The following is a 19,937-nucleotide window of genomic DNA, read 5'->3' on the forward strand; positions in this document are numbered from 1 at the left end:
TTACAAGATAGAATTATTTTGCACTTTTCCTAAGTAGTCACTAAAAAAATGTCTCAAACTACTTCCTGCATGTTCACATTGAACATGTGCAAGAAGTTCCTGCTCGAGCTACGTTTCTCAACAGGTATGTATAGATCTCCATAGACTCCATTGATCCTCCTAATCAACGTACCCTATTGGGTCTGCTGCCCCTTGCAAAAATACTATTGCATCCTAGCTGTCCTCGAGCAAACTCCAAGCGCTTCAACAGTTATCCAACTCATCCCATGCTATTTTGGGCTTGATGCCCACCTTTAGGTTGCACAATGCTTCTCTACTCAAGTAGGGTCTTCTCCAAGAAAGTGAGCGCTTCATGTGGCCACAACTAAGGGCATCCACTAAACTATCAAGAGAACTCCAACACCCAAGGGAAGAATACCAAGCCAGCACCTAACTGAGGTCAAGCAATCATTGAGCAAGTTGTCTCCACTGTGCAAATTCATCATGGACCATCTTCCATGTGCCAATACATCTCGAACCATCCAGGGGCTGAACATAGACCATGTAACCCTAACTTCGTAAAGCATCCCAAACATGATGTAAACACTTTTGGAATATCCCAAATTCTGTACTACTCATCTGGATTTGACTGCCTTCTGTCAGTGCGCTGGTCTCATAGAAAAGCTGGATTGGCTTTCAGTGATTTGTTTTTGAGGCATATCATCCTTGGGTCGCTCTTCATTGTGTCTTCTACTTGGCCCCCATTAAATGTCAAACCCCCTATTTCTCTTTTCTAAGTTTACTCCTTTCTTGATGTGGTTGTCCTCACAATGTAGTAGGACATGCTGCTTGCTGCTCACCTCTCCCCTTTTGCATACCCAACACGTCCTCTCAATTCTTCTTTTGGTTCTTACCATCACTGACCCTTTCTGAATGTCAACCCCCAATGGCTCTTTTCTAAGATTGCTTCCTTTCTTGATGCCATTGTCCTCACAATTTATTAGGCAATGTTACTTGGTCTCCACCTCTCCCTTTCTACATACTCAAAATGCCCTTTTCATTTCTTCTTTTGGTTCTTCCTATTGTCTTGTTTCACACCTTAGCCTGTGCCAGTTGGTTCTTATTTGAGCCAAAACCTCTTCTCTTCATGGGATGTTTAATTTCAAGTAGTCCTGCAATCTGATTACCCATTCTGGTTGAGTTATCCATACAGTGCTGTTGCTTCCTTACCATTTGCCTCCTCTGTAGCATTCACATATGTGGTTTTTCAGTTCCTTCCTATCTTCTAGGCAGCTTTCTTCTATTATGTCTCAGGTGCTGAGTCACTTCTTACATTGCAGGTCCCATGAGAGAGATTCGTACTGGAAGATCCTAAATTTGCATGCTGCAGGTCACATTTCCAGCATTTCCCATAACATTTATGAATAGAGCTATTTCATGGATTTTAGCAAAATGAAGTTTCTATTTACTAAGCAGAGGATATTTTTTTTGTCAAACCTGGTATTGAGCATTAACATGGAAAAGGTAAATCCCAAGAATGAACTCTACTGTATTGTAACTAAAGATCTTGATGTGGGTTAAAATATGGTTGCCTGTTTTGTCTACATTTAGATTCTGAAATTTAATATTGTTTTCTTAGAGACAAGATTATAAACTAAGTTTCTTCAATCCTCTGGATTTAAATGTTGTTTCCTTGCATTATACTCATGATGAATTAGTGAAAATTTATGCAACAGCCATTTGGGCTTGTGGTCTAGTGGTTGAAAGGCAGTTTTTAGTATGCTAATGACCCTGATTTAACCCGTGGTAGGTGTGGAGCCCTGGATTATAAAGTTAGCCGAGTTTGATGGGTTTCATATGAAGCATTAATTCAATAATATATATATATATATATATATATATATATATGCAACTACCTGAAATGAGGAAGCAAAGGTTAATCTTAGTAACCGTGCTTCAAGATTCTGCCCTGAGACAAATCTATGGAAATGTACTCAATGAAATGCACAGTTTCTTTGGAACTTGCATACGATATATTTGGAGAGACTGTTTTCCAGGCAATGGCGTGAGATAGGAAATGCTATGTAATGTGTTTAAGAACATCTTGCATGCATTACTGATTAAAATGTTCTGTTGCTTCTGTTTCTTTACTCAAGAAGTTGTTGTTGGCATAATTTTTCTTCAACTTATAAATTCCCTTTTGGTTGTTATCATACTGAAACGGAGAACTTTTGCTTTAAGTTTAATTCTGAGAATTTACTCCATTCATTTTGATTCTCCGTCTAGAACTGCTTATAGAACGTAGATTGACTTGAATTATCTTTTGAAGCAATTGCTTTCAATCTGTCTTGATTGAGTTACTAACATTAACAATTTTATGTACTATGAACTTTTGGTCCAGCCATCTCCAATAGAGCCACTTGATAACCAGTTTACTCTGGCTGACCTAGAGACTGTGAGTGTCATTGGAAAAGGAAGTGGTGGTGTTGTTCAACTGGTTCGTCATAAATGGACAGGGCAGTTTTTTGCTTTAAAGGTCAGTGTTGACTATACACAGTGAATTCTAATTTGGTGCTTTTTATGTATTATGATTTTTTCTGCTGTCAGTGATTGCACAATCAAGATCGCAGCTTGAACTAAACCCATGTAAATGATCCTTTAACATGCTACAAATGAAAAAATTTTGTTGGACATTCTAAAAGTAGGAAAATCACTGGAAAATATGGAATAAAGAAAGAAATGCACTATATTGATGCTTACATATGACGAAAAGTGGTATGTCGGCCTGAGAAGTACAACATGCCTCTCCAAGAGAATTGCAATATTTTAAAGAAAATATATAGCAAAGTGTGATGCAGCTATGAAGAATCAAAGTAGCAGTGGAATGGGTGCATTAGCTGTTATACACCTATTGGAAGAGTAATGGATATTATTCAAAATTATTTAAAAATTATGCAAAATACAAACAGCACTGGTACTCATACCCATAGCTGCTTCTCCAAGAGTTCTACTAGAATGATTTAAAGTTGTTTTGAAAGCTGTGGACACTAGAAACTGTAATGATCTTGGGTTTTCTATCGAACTGAAGTTCCAGAGCATTTACCATAGAAACATAGAGGACACTTGTGAGCTTATATCAAGAAGGGGTCAAAATACATTATGATTCTCCATCTAACAATCACCCATTCCCGATCTGTAGAAACTTGGTGTAATTTTGTCACTAAATGCTGAATCTGGGATTGCTCTTGCTGCAGTGCTCTTATTAAAAATTATGCAAAAATACAAACAGCACTAGTACTCAAATCCATAGCTACTTCTCCAAAAGTTCTACAAAGTTCAACTAGAATGATTTAAAGTTTTTTTTTGAAAGCCTTGAACATCAGGAACTGTAATGATCTTGGATTTTCTGTCGGAACTGAAGTTCCAGAGCGTTTACCATAGAAACATAGAGGACAATTGCAAGCTTATATCAAGAAGGGGTCAAAATACATTACGGTTCTCCATCTAGCACTCACCCATTCCTCGTCTGTAGAAACTTGATCTAATTTTATTGCTACATGATGAATCTGAAATTGCTTTTTGCTGCAGCGCTCTTATTATAATTTTCTTTACCATATTCTTTGCTATGTTTTTTTTGCTGCTCAATGCTGTGCATGCATGGGAACCTTCATAACCTGCATAGTGCATTTTGTTGACCCACACTCAATTAAATGCCTGCTAGATGTAGTAGTATGCAATAAAGGCATCTGTAGGAATTTATGTATACATTTTTGTACATATAATTATGACAAATCCAGATAAAAGTATATCACTTGGAATTGCTAAACTTGTACTAAATTCTAATAGCTTTATAATCGTAAATCTAACTAGTTTCATATTATCATGCAATGTTGTAACTTGCCACCATAACTTTATAACATTAACAAATAATGTAACAATATTAAAATCATGGTTATTGTTTCCCATTGCAATCGACAACAGAGTCAACAACTATTCAAATATTAGAACTTGTTAAGACTTAGGGTACAAATTTGTAGAAACCCTAACCATTGTTGACATTATTCAAATTGCAACGGATATTTGCTGCAAAACATTAGTATCTCTCTCTATTATAAAAATATTTACAACTATTTCCACAAAATATGAGTGGGGGCACTTGCACACCCATGGTTGGAATCAATGTTATCAGAACTGAACCACTGATCGAGCTGAAAAACCTTGTGGACCGGGAACTGGTAAAAAACTGGAAAAAAAATCAGTTTACCAAAAGCACAAAATATTCATATTTTAAAGAAAAACACACACACACACACACACACACATATATATATATATATGTGCATCCATATGAATCCAAACCATTTATACACAAATATGCAAAAGTTCTCATTTATATAGCATATAAGGGTGCACATAACCAAAATAGCATTGAGTGCAATCCATCCCTAAACCGAAAATACATCAACAAATAGGCTCTAGATGGCCTCTAGCATCCAAAAAAATTATGCTACAACAAATACCTACATATCATCAAAATCATTGCCTATATTGGGATCTTTGTCATCAATATAACCTTCTAAGCATTAAAATAAGATAGAAAAAATGTAGCATGTCAAGTCAAGATTTTGTTTGAGTGATGGGTACATTTTTAGTAGAGTCATGATTAGAGGAGTTTGACAACCAATGCCACTAACATCGAAGTGCATAGAGGGATTGGTGATCTTTATTAAATACTAGTTCCTTACCTTTGTACATGACAAAATCCCATGGAAATGTTGCAATCCCAACCCTGAAATCCTGAAAAATTGTTAAGTTTGCTGGATTTTGAGTGAAATCTAAAATTCTACTTTCTCCATATGAAATCCAATGAGGTTGGAACCACTCTCAAACATCTTGAGTCATTTCATGGTAATGTTAAAAATTTAAGTAAAATGATGGAAATGAAAGATTAAGGAGAATGTCACTTTTACTTTTAACATTACCATGAAATGCATAGCAGTACTAGGAACATAGGCTTGAATATTAGGTGGAGGGCCATAGGCTTGAATATTAGGTTGGCCTAGGGGAGAATTAGAAGTGGGCCAACCAAATGAAAAAACCAAAAAATAAAAAGAAGGCAAATTTTTTACGCTGCACGGGAAGGTACATTCTACAAAGTTCAAACTACATGGAACCAGCCCTGAACTGGCCTATTCTAGTTCGGTTGAGGATTAATGATTTTAAAAGCATCATTCTCAAGGTGAACACACTTCAAGACTTTTGTCACCAACAATTGAAGGAGAATCATTAAGGAGGAGCTAAAATAAATTATCCTCCTCTTGTCGAAGCACTTCTTTATCATCTTCTACTTTTTTTCTTTCCAAGGAAAACCTCGCATTATCTCCTTCTCTTCCATGGAATATCTGGATGGAGGGCAACCCAACTGCCAACCACAGTAGTGGTAGGAAGCTTCAAGGGACTCTTACCTGATTTTAACCTGTGGCCTATGGCCTTCATGCTAGCAACATGCCTTCGGTGTATGGTTCAACTAATTAATCTAACCCTTGGAGTTTATTATCTTCTACTTATTCGTGAGTGTCTTCAACTTCTCGTTCATAGTCTTCTCATCATCTTATTTTTTCATGAGTTTCTTCATCTTTTCCTTCTTTTTTTTCCTTTGTTGACTCTCTTTCTCCCCTTTTCTAATGCCTTTCGTTTCTATTGTATCACATTGTGTTTTTCCACACCCCTATATGGTTTTTCAAGAATCCTCCTTGATACATCTTGTTTTCCAATATGATTAGGAGTTTTCTGCCCAAATCCATAATGTTATATTTTTATGACTAAACTATTTGGCTGCAATTATATAAATCATGCTACAAAAAGTCCAAAATTTTACATGTCCAAAAAGATCACTATTGGTAGCTTTGAAAAGAAAAGGCTTCACCCAATCTGTATCATATGAGATGTTAGTAAAAATGCATACAACATTGGTAGAGAGTTTACACTAGGAAAATGAGAGAGAAAACCATTCAAATAGATTTGCATTAGTTCTCATTTTTTTTAGTATAAATAGATGTCTATTTGTACTCCAGTTAATTAGGAAAGAATTACAAGAATCATCCCTAGATATAAATGTCGAGCATCTACCACCTATCAAGAGATGGGATATGTCAAATTGTGTGGCTAACATCACTTTTGGCCTAACCTAGCAGCTATGACAACCCTGCTCTTTTCACAAGAAGAAACATACCACATTTTTGGGGGGGAATATCACCACCCACTCTTGCCAATAATTCAAGCCGCTAGTGGTTATTAAACATAATTACATGATATTTGAATGTCTAAGCTAATATAAGGTAATAACACATGGACTTTATTTTGACATGTACTTTCTAACTTAACTAACTGTTGTCACTTTGGTCTTTCCAAAGCACCCTTTGTTCCTTATCTCTTGCTTCATGTCTGATCCAAGTCTTGGACAACAAAAATTCTCCCTTTTTAACTAACAAATCTGGTTAAGTCTAAAATATGCTATAAGTTTAAAACTTAAATATAATGCAAACCCAATATAATACACTAGATTTTATAAAGTGCGAAAATCATAAAAAAATAATTTCTTTCTTCTCAAATAGAGCCCACATTAATATTGGCCCGGTCTGGGATAGTCTGGTGCTTTACAACTTGCAATGTCCACCCTAGTCTGGGGTAATTTGGGGTTCGAATGACTTTGTGACTTGCGAATTCAAAAAGTGCTAGATGCCCGGATTGGGTCCCAACTGAAAGGCCTCCACAATTTAGTTAATTCGCTGGTCCGAGGGTCTAAAAGGTCCATAATGGAAAAGCGTTATAAAACCTGGTTTTACCAATCTTCAGCTTAAGTCGTGACTTAATAATTCTTCGGCACTTACACTATATTTCAAAGGTTTTCTCGACTCTGTCAATAAACTAAGCTATGCTGTAATTGAAGCAAACGACTGGCCAACCCAACGAATTGACTTTAAAATCGATTTGAGACGGATCCTCGCTTTGTAATAATGATTTTAATCTACAACCATGACTAAGCCCAACAAATAAGATAAGATAATTTTATTAATGTCCTCGGGTGACCACAAGAATAGGTCAATGGGACTAAAAGATACATTTGGTGTAAATACAAGACATGTGGAGTGCAAATGCGACTCAATTGTAACTCCAAAGCTAAAAGACAAAAATATGACTAAAAATAAAACTAGAATGAGATAAAGGTACAATTAGAGAACGTATAAAATCGCATGAAATGATAAAAAATGAGAAACACAAAGTATGTCTGCTATTGGATTGTGTAACTCCAAAGAAGCAAAGGGGAGCTGAAGATGAGGTCAATGAGGTCAACATCTCAGATTTGATGACCGTTGGTGAAGGAGCCGAGCAAGACAATCTCTCCCTGCCTGGGTCCTCTGGGTGTTGAAATTTGGGTAGCTTGGAAGGTATTTCCAAGTGGAGAAAACCCACCAAAAGTAAGTTGGTTGGGCAAGTTACCCAAGTGGTTGGGGTTTTGACCCAAAGTTGTGGGTTTGGGACCTAAGTTAACTAATTTTATATTCTAATTATTTGTTAAATGGTTGAGTGGGTAAAACCCTAAAGGACCAAGGGTTCCCTAAATAACCTAAAGGAAAAATACACACTTGAGATGGACTTCATGTGTGGAGAACATTGTGCAAGTGATCATTCATGAAAGCTATTCATGAGTGAGAGAGAGATCTGTTTGAGATAGCTGTTGCAAGCAAGATCGTGGAAGGTCAGGCCATGTATGGTAGACCTAGGGTCGAATCCCTAAGAAGAAGCCAAAGAATTCGCCGTTACAGGAATTCGCAATGCGATTGCATGAATTCACAACGCGATTGCAGGAAAGCGTGATTATAGATTTGAGGAGTGCCGAGGAGATTTGGCCATAGAGGATCATATCTGTGAAGAAGAGGGTAAGATATTTGAGCTGAGGAGCAAATCTAACAGATCTATGAAGTCTATTTGGTAAAGGAGTTCTAAATAGCAAGGAGATTTGATTGCTGAAGTGATTGCAGAAGGATTGGTTGCAAAGGACTGCAAACAATCCAAGGATGATGGAGAGAGACAAACCTTCAAATGGAAATGAAGCTACTACCTTCTTTGCTCATGCTAAGAGAAAAAATAATGCTGGTCCAAGTAGACAAGGTCAAGGATTCAAGCAAGGATTGAAAGAAGGAAGGAAAGGAAGGTGCTACGGTTGTAACAGGTTTGGCCACTATGCTAGAGAGTGTCCTCACAAGAATAATTCTCCATGGGATGATGACAACAACAACAACAACAACTTCAAAGGCAATGACAATCAAAGGAACAACAAGTTCAACAATAAAGGAAAAAGAATGTTCTCGCTGCTCGATATGGAAATGGTCGACCTCCCAAAAGATCAAGAAATTCCAAGTATGAGGAAAGTAATGTTGTAGAAAAACAAAAGGAGTTTTATATTATTTCCGCTCTATCTACTGCCTCTCCTCCGGATACTTTGGATCATTGGTTGATTGATAGTGGAGCCTCAAGGCACTTCACTAGGTACAAAGAGGCCCTCTCAAATTTGATTGAAAAGAAGACTAATTTGGAGATCATACTTGGAGATAATGCCACCTACCCGTGAAAGGGATAGGTACTGTCACTCTTCACTTAAATCAAGGTCAAATCATTCATCTACAAGAAGTATTGTATGTGCCCGATTTGAAGAAGAACTTGGTGTCTATTTCTACGATGGAAGATAAAGGCTTCAAGGTAGCATTCATTGATGGAAAGGTATGTATTTGGCAAAGAAACCCTAAAGATGCATTCACACTTGGATTTAGGGTTGATGGTCTCTATCAAGTTGGAGGAAGTCCTTTGGGAGCCTTGACTTGCGATGCTTCACTTCAATTTGAGCTATGGCACCAAAGGTTCACCCACTTACATTGCAAAGCCTTACTTGGGGTAAGGAAGATGGTCACAGGTATGCCCGATTTCAACATGAATCATGAAGGAGTTTGTCTGCGTTGTGCAACTGGGAAACTTACAATGGGACCATTCCCTTCAAGTGAAAGCCAAACTACCGATATTCTTCAATTGGTCCATTTTGACTTGTCTGGTATGTTGCCCATAACATCATTACGAGGATACTTATACTATGCAATTTTTTTGGATGACTTCTCTCACAAAACATGGATCTATTTCTTGAAGAATTAGGATGAAGTGTTGAAATGGTTCCGTTCTTTCAAAGCCTTGGTGGAGAATCAAACAAGGAAGAAGATCAAAATATTGAAGACCGACAATGGAACTGAATATGAATCAAATGAATTCAATGACTTTTGCAGAGAGGTTGGCATTAAGGGGGAGACAATCGTTCCATACACTCCTGAGCAAAATGGAGTTGCTGAAAGGAAGAATCGGACAATTATGGAAGCCACCGATGCCATGCTCCATGATCAAGGTCTACCAAAGTTCTTATGGGGAGAAATTGCCAACACTGCTTTCATGTTCGAAATAGGAGCCTGCATCAAGCACTAGATTTCAAAACACCTGAATAAGTTTTCTCTGGTAAGAAACCCGATGTTTTTCATTTTAGAATTTTTGGTTGTCCTGTGTATTTTCATGTGCCTAAAGAGAAAAGAAACAAGTTGGAAGAATCTGGGAAGAAAGGTATATTTGTGGGATACAGTGAAAATTCAAAAGCATATAAAATCTATGTGCCTGGTCAAAGAGACGTGGAAATAAGCCATGATGTCACCTTCGATGAAGACACTGCCCTTGGGAAAGCCAGAGATCTCCCCATTCCAAGAAAGGATAATGATGATGTTGCAGAAAAATAGGATGAACCTCTAACAAATGAGCCTATGCTCGATGTTGAAGGCCTGATGGATCCCATTGATCCACCTCCTGGTGATCCCTCTACCTCAAGGAAAAGACCTTTGTGGCTCAAAGATACTTTGAAGATGCTGAAAGACATATTGCTCCAAGAGGGACATTTCGTGAAAGTAAGAAGCCGAACATGTATCAAGGGTACTTAGCTGCTATGAGTATTATTGTTCAAACTGAGCCATGTACATTTGAAGAAGCCGTAAAGCACCAAGTCTGGAAGGATGTGATGAATGAGGAATATGAATCTATCATGAAAAATGATGTCTGGGATGTGGTGCCTAGACCGAAGGACAAGTCCATAGTCACCTCAAAATGGCTATACAAAATCAAACATGGAGCAGATGGGAGTGCTGAGAAATACAAGGCTAGGTTCATTGCTCGAGGCTTCTCTCAAAAGGAAGGAGTGGACTATGACGAGATATTTGCACCGGTTGCCCGATATACCACTATCTGATCTATTATTGCTCTTGCTGCCACTCAAGGATGGAGCCTACATCAAATGGACGTTAAGACTGCTTTCTTGCATGGATCACTTAAGGAGGAAGTCTACTTGGAACAACCTCAGGGGTTCGAAGTACAAGATCGAAAGACACACGTATGCAAGTTGAAGAAATCCCTCTATGGGTTGAAGTAAGCCCCAAGGACTTAGTATGAGAGGATTGATAGCTATCTTATGAAGCTGAGATTTACGAGGAGCGATGCTGATCCTAATCTATACTTCAAGGTTGAAAAGGACGTGCTTCTCCTTTTGGTCCTTTATGTAGATGATCTCTTTCCTATAGGTACATACCCTGTCATTTATCAATGCAAGAGGGAGTTGGCTTCGGAGTTCGAGATGAAGGACCTAAGACTGATGCATTACTTCTAGGCCTGTAGGTCTGGCAAAAGCCAGGTGAGATTTTCCTTTCTTAAGGAAAATGCATTGTGAAACTACTCGAGAGATGTGGGATGGTGGATTGCAAGTCTGTGTCTAGTCCGATGAACTCAACTTCAAGAAGCTATGTGGTAGTGCAACTAGGCCCGAATTGTCAAACCCTTATGAATAGAGACAACTTGTGGGGGCCCTAATGTTCTTGGTAAACTCTTGTCTGAACATATGCTTCGTTGTGAATACGTTGAGTCAATTTATGGTCGAGCCTCATCACATACATTAGGTTGTTGTTAAGAATCTCTTGAGATATCTCCGTGGCACAATCAATTATGGACTGAGATACATTGTCGGGAATTTGAGGCTACATGGATATACTGATGTTGACTGCGCTGACAGTATGGTGGATCGAAAGATCACATCAGGATGTTGCTTCTCATCGGGGTCTGCTTCAATTTCGTGGATGGGCAGGAAGCAAAAATCAGTTGCTTTAAGCACTGCCAAGGCCGAATACATTGCAGCTAGTATGGCCTGTTGTGAAGTTGTTTGGTTGAGGAAGATCTTCAGTGAGCTATTTGAGCACGTGATGGAAACCACCATGATCTTTTGTGACAACCAGAGTAGGATTCACCTTTCAAAGAATCCTGTGTTCCTTGATTGCTCCAATCACATTGATATCAGGTACCACTTTGTCTGGGATATGGTACAACAGGGAGCAATAAGGCTCCAACACATTAGAACTAATGAGTAGGTCGCAAACATCCTCACGAAGCCCTTAGGGAAGGTCAAATTCTTAGCCTTCTGAGAGAGACTTGGAGTCGTGGAAAGACCCTCCCATGAGGGTCCCACTTGAGTTGGACATTGAGCTCTGGGAGCTCCTGGGGGCTTGGGGTACTTCTTGGAGCTATGAGCGACCATAGGGTGAGTGGTTCACCTTCCCCTATTGGTGTGCTGTGTACAAGGTGAGTGGTTCACCTTCCCCTGTGATACCCCATGATGGTTGACATGTGTGTAGGGTGAGTGGTTCACCTTCCCCTATGATTGATGACATGTGTGTAGGGTGAGTGGTTCACCTTCCCCTACGATTGACATATGCATAGGATGAGTGGTTCACCTTCTCCTATAGCATATGAGCATGATGAGTGGTTCATCTTCTCCTGTTTATGCCCCAACATACATCCTACCCATGTAATCTGGGACTCATGGGAAGTACCTCTCATCTAGCCAATGAGTTGGGAAAAGTGGATAGGGACCATAACACTACTGATGGACGCATTGTGTACTACCGTACTCCCTATGTCTAGGATGCATGGTGTTCAACAACTTGATCTGGGATCAAGTTTGATTGAGGTTCTACCTCTGGATTGACTTTTGTTAGTGGAGAGTGGTAAGGTCTTGTGACTCACTCTTGATCAATTCTTCTTCATTATTCATATCAATGTTCAACAAAGCAAAGATGAGATGAGATACAAAGATGGTACATGACGATAGGATGGCATGATGATCGATGATGATGGATGGATTGGCAGGTGGAATTCTCCCTACTTGAGAGGGAGTGTTAAAATTGACAACTAGGGCCAAATTCCAGTTTAGACAACTCATTTGATGGTGATGATGATTGCATTAAATTCCTCTTTTTGAGAGGGGACCAAAATCGACCTAAAATCATCAAATTTGGATAAGCAGAAATGTGTTTTTGAATTTATGCCCACACGTGTAAATTTTTCAGGTCGGCCACATCATCATGTAGGCTCATGAAGCCCAATAGACATGTCACTTCAACCTCAATGACTTGTATAAATACAAGTGACCTCTCGCCTCATTGGGCATCATCTCTCGTATTCTTTTCTCCTTCTCTCATTGGTTCGTACAAGTATTGGGCATTCTCTCTCTCACACGTGTGGCACAGGGAGGTCGAATTTCTGGACAAAATTGCAAGGTTGAAAATTTTAGGAGTTGACCAAGTTTGACCAGCGTTGACTAGGGACTCTTTGACCAATTTTGACTGTGATTTTTGGTGGATTATTTCTGTTTCTCTAGGCCGCATTATTGGGCACAAAAATTGAGACAATCTGGGCACTTTGACTGATGTTGACTTCAGGGTTGACTGCAACGTTGATTGCAGAAAATTACAATAGAATTTCTCTCTCTTCTGATTAAATTTGACTGGGTTTTACCGAGCTCTAAGTGGACTGTTTGACTGTTGCATTGACCATCTTTGACTTTCTGGTTAGGGCTAAGTTTGACTGTAGATTTGATAGGGTTGTTTTGAATTTATTTTGGCAAGTCAATTTTGACTTTTTGTATTGTCTCTCTGCTGAACATTTGATATAATAATAAGAAGAATTGATCAAAGGGTTTTTCCTTGGCATCTGCCAAATTTGGCGTCCTCTTGCCTTGGCTTGTCTTCTGCATTTTATTTTATGTTCTATCTACAATTACTGTCATTGTGATTTATGGTTAATGTGATTGTTGTTGGAAAACTAAATTGGAAATTGTCATTGGGCTGCTAAAATTACATTGAAGTAATTGTGCTAGGCATAAAACATACCATTGTTAACTAAAATTAACAAGATCTGTTGTAACAAGTGTCCTATTGTAGCTACAGACAGATTTAGGGCATTGAAGGAGGCCATAGCTTGTTTCCTAAGGTCCTATTGGATAGTGGCCTATTCTTGTGACAGGAAATAAGGCTTGCTACAAGTTTCCTCTTGGCAATGAGGTATGATGAAGAGGGTTCGGGAGGCAGCAAAAGCCTAGACTAGTGCAACAACAACACCAAGACAATCTCAGGTACTAGAATAGTGTAGATTTGTAGGAGTAGGTTGTACAAAGGATTGAAGATAGAGGCAAGGTCAGAGTTAGGGTATTAAAGCAATGGGTTTGGTTGATGTGATAACCCTTGTTGTGTTGGAGGATTGTGGATCTAAACTATATACTATACTGTTGCATTGGTTTCACGGGCATGAATTGTTGAATACATGATTATTCAATTTTATTGCATTTTGATATTGTCTCCGATTGTCAAATTGAAGGATATTATTGGAATACAAACTTGTCTAGTGCTCTTTCCTAACCCTAAGGGCAATTTTAACCTAAGGGATATTACAAAGATAAGCATGTAGACATGGAATATAGAGACCCTAGTAAGATACATTGCATTCATTAACCATAAAAGTTATTGAACAAGAAAAGTACTCACAAGATATCAACGAACAATCCTTCCTTATCCTAAAATGATGTCTCCACAAGGACAAGTCTCGAATAGTAAAAATCCACAAGATCACATCTCCACAAGAGTAGCGAGGTACAAGAGCTATGTTGAAATTCTCTAAGAAGCTAAAATAATCCATAAGTGATGATGAATGAATATGTGAGGTGGAATTTTATTTATATGAGGTCTACCTCACCTAATTTTAACTGAGAAGCCTCTAAACAAGTTTGATAATGAGTAAACACTAGTAAACCTTAGGTCACAGGCCAATCCACTAGCTCAAACATGAAATAATGCCAAAATAGACCCACACGTGTCAGCTGTAAGCCTCTAATATGATGACATCATGCACTTTTCAGTGCCAAATACTAAGTCACGGTTAAAGGAAGGCTAAAAGTGTCCAAGCATCATGATTATCCATCATTTGAGGAGCAATCCTCAAATCAACTCAAAGTAGCTCCATGGGTCTCTAATGGTCAATGTAATGCTTCTCTCTAGTGTTAGGGCTCCATCAGGTGCAACAAGCCCTCCTTAGTCATCTTATCAAAGATCATCCTCATCTGGGTTTTGAATCATGGCTTGCCCATTAGGTAGTGTCAAGGCTAGCTTGGGGGCATGCTAGGTTCAGTGGTGCAATCATCAAGAATTCTCTGTGCTAGACAAAAGAAGATCAATGTCCTAGGCCCCGAGGGTACTTTTGGATTTGTATCAGTTGCTCAAGTCATCATACTGCCCAATGCTTTGATACAAGTGGGAAGCACTACATTTGCTAAGTCATCAATCTCTTTGTAGGGCCTGGGTACCTATGGAGTGGGTGCTCTCAAGGCTTGTGCTATTGTGGGCAACCTAGCAAGACCAACTTCAACTCAAGTGAAAGCAACCATTTATTAGAGACTAAGATCATAAAGCATCTAAGTGCGCCAAACTTGTATGTTAAGGGCATACTAATACTTCAAATTGGGATCACCTTCCAATATCTAACTAGACCAAGTCCTGTAAAGGTGTTCCCTACCTTGGTAGGGGTGGCTAATAATCAACCCTATTAGGTGCTTCCAACCCTTAAGGGGAGGTGGCATTTCCAAGGTTAACCCTTCAATCAATAGGTGTTGGTGTAAATGAGTGGCAATGAAGGGGAAAGACTCCATGGCCAAGTGCCATTGTCAGGGGCTGGCTAATTGGAGTCCACACCTTGAGTGTATAGCTATAATGGAGGGAGAAAACATGGCGGCATGAGTTACCTTGCTTGGCCTGCTTTTTCCACCCCTCTAGTGTACCTTTTACTTATTTTTGATAATGCTTTGTATTATAGTGCATAAATCACGAATCAAAGCTTGCTCTTTACGATATAACATTTAATTTTACCCCTTAAGGTGAGGCGGTTTATCGCTCATCAGGGTTGGGACATGCAAGGGTTCCTTTTGGTGAGATAGAGCATCAAGTGCTCAGGAACCAGGTGATGGCTAATGAGGAAGGTAGAGCTCATGCTAGGCTTTTTCCCACGTGCTAACTTATGTCTCGACCATCTTTTGCATTTTAATTTTCTTTTTCTTTCACTGTGGCCACATTATGTTTTTCCATTCTTTTAGCTGCATCAACCTCCAGGGAAATGTTTTCCAATCCTATTCAAGGTGCCAAATCACAATGAACCAATGACAAGTTATACCCAAAGAATGGAAATGGTATATAGGGCTTATAATGTGACATGGAAAGTGTTAAGTATGGTGAAAGGGAGAATGAACATGCTACTTCAATCTAGGTTTTCGAAGTAGTGCCCCTTCTATAACCCCAAGGCCTCAAGGAGGTCCCATTGAACTAGGCTAAGGGTAACCCCCTTGCTATGGTGAGAGAACAAGATTATAGACAAGATTGGTCAATTATCTAGATCACCCCTTTATCTGTAATAAATGCCCAAAACATTAAGTATATGCACCTGATTGCAAAATGATCAAAGTACTTGTTAAGTAGCAGTGCACCTTCATCTAGGAGGAATGTCGGATGGTGAGAGGTGCATGGTTGAGGCAGATGGCAGATGCATATGAGGTGCATGGTTGACGCAGATGGTGGATGCATATGGCATATCATCATCAAGATGTGAATGTCAGGGGTTGCTGGTTAGCTAACTGTCAAATGTAGGAGAAATTTTTTCTCCTACGGGGTTATCCATTTAGGTGGGTAACAAGCCTTATTCCTTGAATTGCATCTGTGATTTCTATTTCTTCAAATGCATTTTGAGTTCTTCCTTCACTTTGGTTTTCTTCCACCAATCTTGTCTGTTATAGGTGTGTTAGGCCTTTCTTTCTTTTATGAATCCTTTGTGTTTTCTATTCAATAGACACATTTGCAATCGAGTCTATATATGGTCCTATCTTGTTAGGCTAGGCATGATTGTGTTCCTTGTCTTCATGTGTCTATTTGTGGTTTCAAGGTTCAAGCATAACCTCTCTTATGCATTGCATTGAGCTTGGTTTTTCCCTTGTAGGTTATTTCTTTTTTATGTAATTGTCCTTATGGGCTTATATTCTTTTTGAGCCGACAAACTTGATTCTTTCTCATTGATCATTTAGATGAACTCTTTTCTTAATGTTTATTATTAAAAACACGAGGTTGATATGGCTTTGATACCATGTTGAAGAATGGACTCCCAACATGCATAATATGTAGAATGTATGCTTTCTTTATTTTGGAATCAATTAATAGAACATGGTTGATCTCCTTTTATTTTAGGTGGTTTGCTACCTTATGAATGTAACTTCCTTTTAACTAATGGCATTAATCATTAGGGGAATGTTGAGGTTAAAACTGGGCTTTAAAACAAAAATTGTAATACAAAAATAAACTCTAAAAGAACCAATAGAATTTAAGATGATGATGCCAACCATAAAGGTAAATATTTTTGGAGGGAAAAGAAGAAAAGTTAAAACTATTTTTTTAATCATATTTTCAATTTATCTTCTTATAGGCTTACTCAAATTTTAAGTGTAGGCATTTGTTGGATGTGGAATTTGATGCAAGAAACATGTTTTTTCCATGTATTTCTAGTTTATCTGGTGATGGGTGTATAAAAAATATGCAGTGTACTTGTTGGATGCAGAATTTAATTTCGCGTCCAACGATTGCCTACACTCGAAGGAGATAAGTCAAAAATATGAATAAAAAATGTAAATTTCTTTCTTTTCCTTGAAAAGTCATCACTTTTTTTTATTAATTTCCTTAAGAGGCCCTTTTTAGACCTCAAATTTCCTCTAATGGAGTTAATTCCATTCTGTTAAAGTCACCATTACATTTATTAGCCTTGAGTTATTTTGGAGTGTGTTAAATCCCCTCTTAAGTCCCAACAATGATGGACTTCTTGTCGTCCCACTTTGAAGAAGGCCTGAAACCATTCTAATTTTTTTCCAATAAACTCTTGGCATACTTTGTTTGTGATACATACTATTGTTAGTTTGCTAAATTTGTCACCTAGGTAGTGATGAAAGAAGCCTAGATCAAACATGTCAAAGAACGAAAAAAATCAGATTGCACCCTTTAAATTGGATTTGCATTGTCTTTAATTGTTGTGATGATTATAAAGTAGTGTTGCATACATTTTGACTGACCAAAAATGATTGGGGGTCATGAACTCGGGCCATTGAATCAAAATTGACAAACTTTAAAGTGACAAAACATATTATTTTTTTAGAAATCAGCACATGGAAAATCTCAATTTATTGCTTTGGAGTACACATTGCAAAAATATTGTGACATTGCTAATAACTCGATGATGTTTGCGACACTGACATAAACCACTTCAATTACCCAATCACTACCTGTGCTTTAGACATAGATATATGAATCAAAGAGACTTCTGAACTAGACCCTGTAAGAAATTTGTCAAAAATTGTGTACAAAATTTTGGAGCCTATTTCAAACTATAACCATCTTTAATCAGCCCACACACCCAATGCTCCTTACTTGCAACCTAGAACCCTTGTGGTTAATACATAAGCACGTCCTCCTCCACATCATCATCATGGATTGTGCTCCTTACATTCATTTGGTAAATTTTCTAGCCAAAGAAGGTTGCCATAATTGTGACCAACCTATGTTGCGGGGGAGCGCCCCTTCGATCCCGCTCCCAATCTGCGCTCCGGGCGGGAGCGCGCTCTCTAAAAAAAATTTCGCTCCCTGCCTTTTCGGGAGCGTTTTTCCTTTTTTGCAATTTTTTTTTTGTAGTAATGTTTGAAATGCATTTTTTTTTTAAAGAAACAAATAATTTTTGAGTGGGGCAGCTTAATGATCAAGTCTAGGCCCTAGTATTGATATGCTATTCATGGTAATGTTAAATTCTTAAAGTAAAAGTAACATTCTCCTTAATATTCATTTTCATCCTTTTACTTAAATTTTTAACATTACCATGAAATGACTCAGGATGTTTGAGAGTGGTTCCGGCCTCATTGGATTTCATATGGAGAAAGTAGAATTTTAGATTTCATTCAAAATCCAGCAGACTTATCAGTTTTTCAGGATTGGGGGATTGCAATGTTTCCATTGAATTTTGTCATGTATTAGGGTATGGAACTCGTATTTAATCAAGAGCACCAATCCCTCTATGTACCTTGATGTTAGTGACATTGGTTGTCGAACTCCTCTATCATGACCCTCCTAAAAATGTACGCATCACTCAAACAAAATCTTGACTTGACATGCTATGCTTGTTCTATCTTATGTTAATGCTTAGAGGGTGATATTAATGACAAAGATCCCTATACAGATACAGAGGTAATGACAAAGATACCTCTGGATATTAATGCTTAGAGGGTGATATTAATGACAAAGATCCTGATTTTCCAACAAGACTAAAAAATTAGACATTTCTTGTGGTGGCAAGAGGCCCAAGCATAAGAAATAGATAATAGATTTACTTCTCTTTTCTAGTTTCTAGTAGCTTTTATAACTATTGTCTCTTTCATATTTATTATGATATTTTTTTAAACAATATATGACAATTTAAGTTTGAAGTTGGCAATTATAACTCATTAGTAATGAATTATGAATATGATGCTTCATGAAAGTTGAAAGTTGTTTCATTTCATTTCATTTTATAACATTTCATTTCATGTTAGATATTATTTGTTGTAATGGTTACGCTTAGCTTACAAGTACAACTTTGGTGATCAATGATGATAAATGTTATATATTGAATTTTGAAAGCTTGAAACTTTAATATTGATGAATCATGAGACTCAATATATTGTATGTTACTATGTTACTAACTTGTGGACGTTGTTGATGAAGATTATAACTTCTAGATGATTGTTGTTGTATGGTTCAATCTATGTTTTTTTATGTTTTTTATATCTAATTCATTATTCTACATGTTTTTGTTGACATATATGTATCAAAATATAAAAAATATATATATATATTATATAAAAAACGCTCTGGGATTCGCTCCCAAACTGGGAGCTTCTGAAAATGTCGCTCCCGCTCCCTGCTTTCGCTCCCGCTCCCAAGTAACATTGTGACCAACCTTGCCAAGTTGCGAATTTGCTAAGTCTGCCAGGCGAGTGCTTTTCATCACTTTCTAACTAGACTAGCTAAAGTAGTAGTTATGGCCATTACATGTACTTTATCACCCTCCTTTAATGGTGATTCTAGAGATTACCCCAGGCTTTCTCTAAAATACACAAACAGAGTTGCACTGATAGGCCTACCAAGTATATCTGCAGTCTCCCTCGAGTTGCTCAATATGAACTTTATTTTTTCATTCTCCATCAACTGTAAAATAAATTGACATTGCACTTCCACATGTTTTGTTCAATATTTGCCAACTTTAGGAAACCTTGATTATCATAGTGAAGTCTACAATTATTAACTTGTATGACATGTAAGTCAACAATTATCCTTCTCAACCAAATTGCATTAAAAGATGCAATCCCTGTTGTCCTATACTTTGGTTCATTGGAGCAAAGTGGCACTACATTCGACTGCTTACATACTCTTGAAATCGTACTTGTATCA

The 19,937-nt window shown here is 37.9% G+C and overlaps 1 protein-coding gene across 1 annotated transcript in view; it reads left to right on the forward strand.

The window, feature by feature from the left end:
- The first annotated feature begins 2,341 nt into the window (after positions 1-2,341).
- The window catches only part of LOC149144049 (mitogen-activated protein kinase kinase 6-like), an 82,114-nt gene continuing 64,518 nt past the window's right edge, over positions 2,342-19,937 (forward strand). The window contains exon 1 of the mRNA XM_089446184.1: positions 2,342-2,515. Within this exon, the coding sequence (XP_089302310.1) occupies positions 2,357-2,515 (159 nt within the window). The 5' untranslated portion in view covers positions 2,342-2,356. The remainder of the gene's footprint in view (positions 2,516-19,937) is intronic.

This window comes from Pinus tabuliformis, chromosome X (assembly GCF_031772625.1).
Source record: "Pinus tabuliformis cultivar Carrire ecotype Pingquan chromosome X, CPIR1, whole genome shotgun sequence".
In the NCBI taxonomy this organism is placed as follows: Eukaryota; Viridiplantae; Streptophyta; class Pinopsida; order Pinales; family Pinaceae; genus Pinus; species Pinus tabuliformis.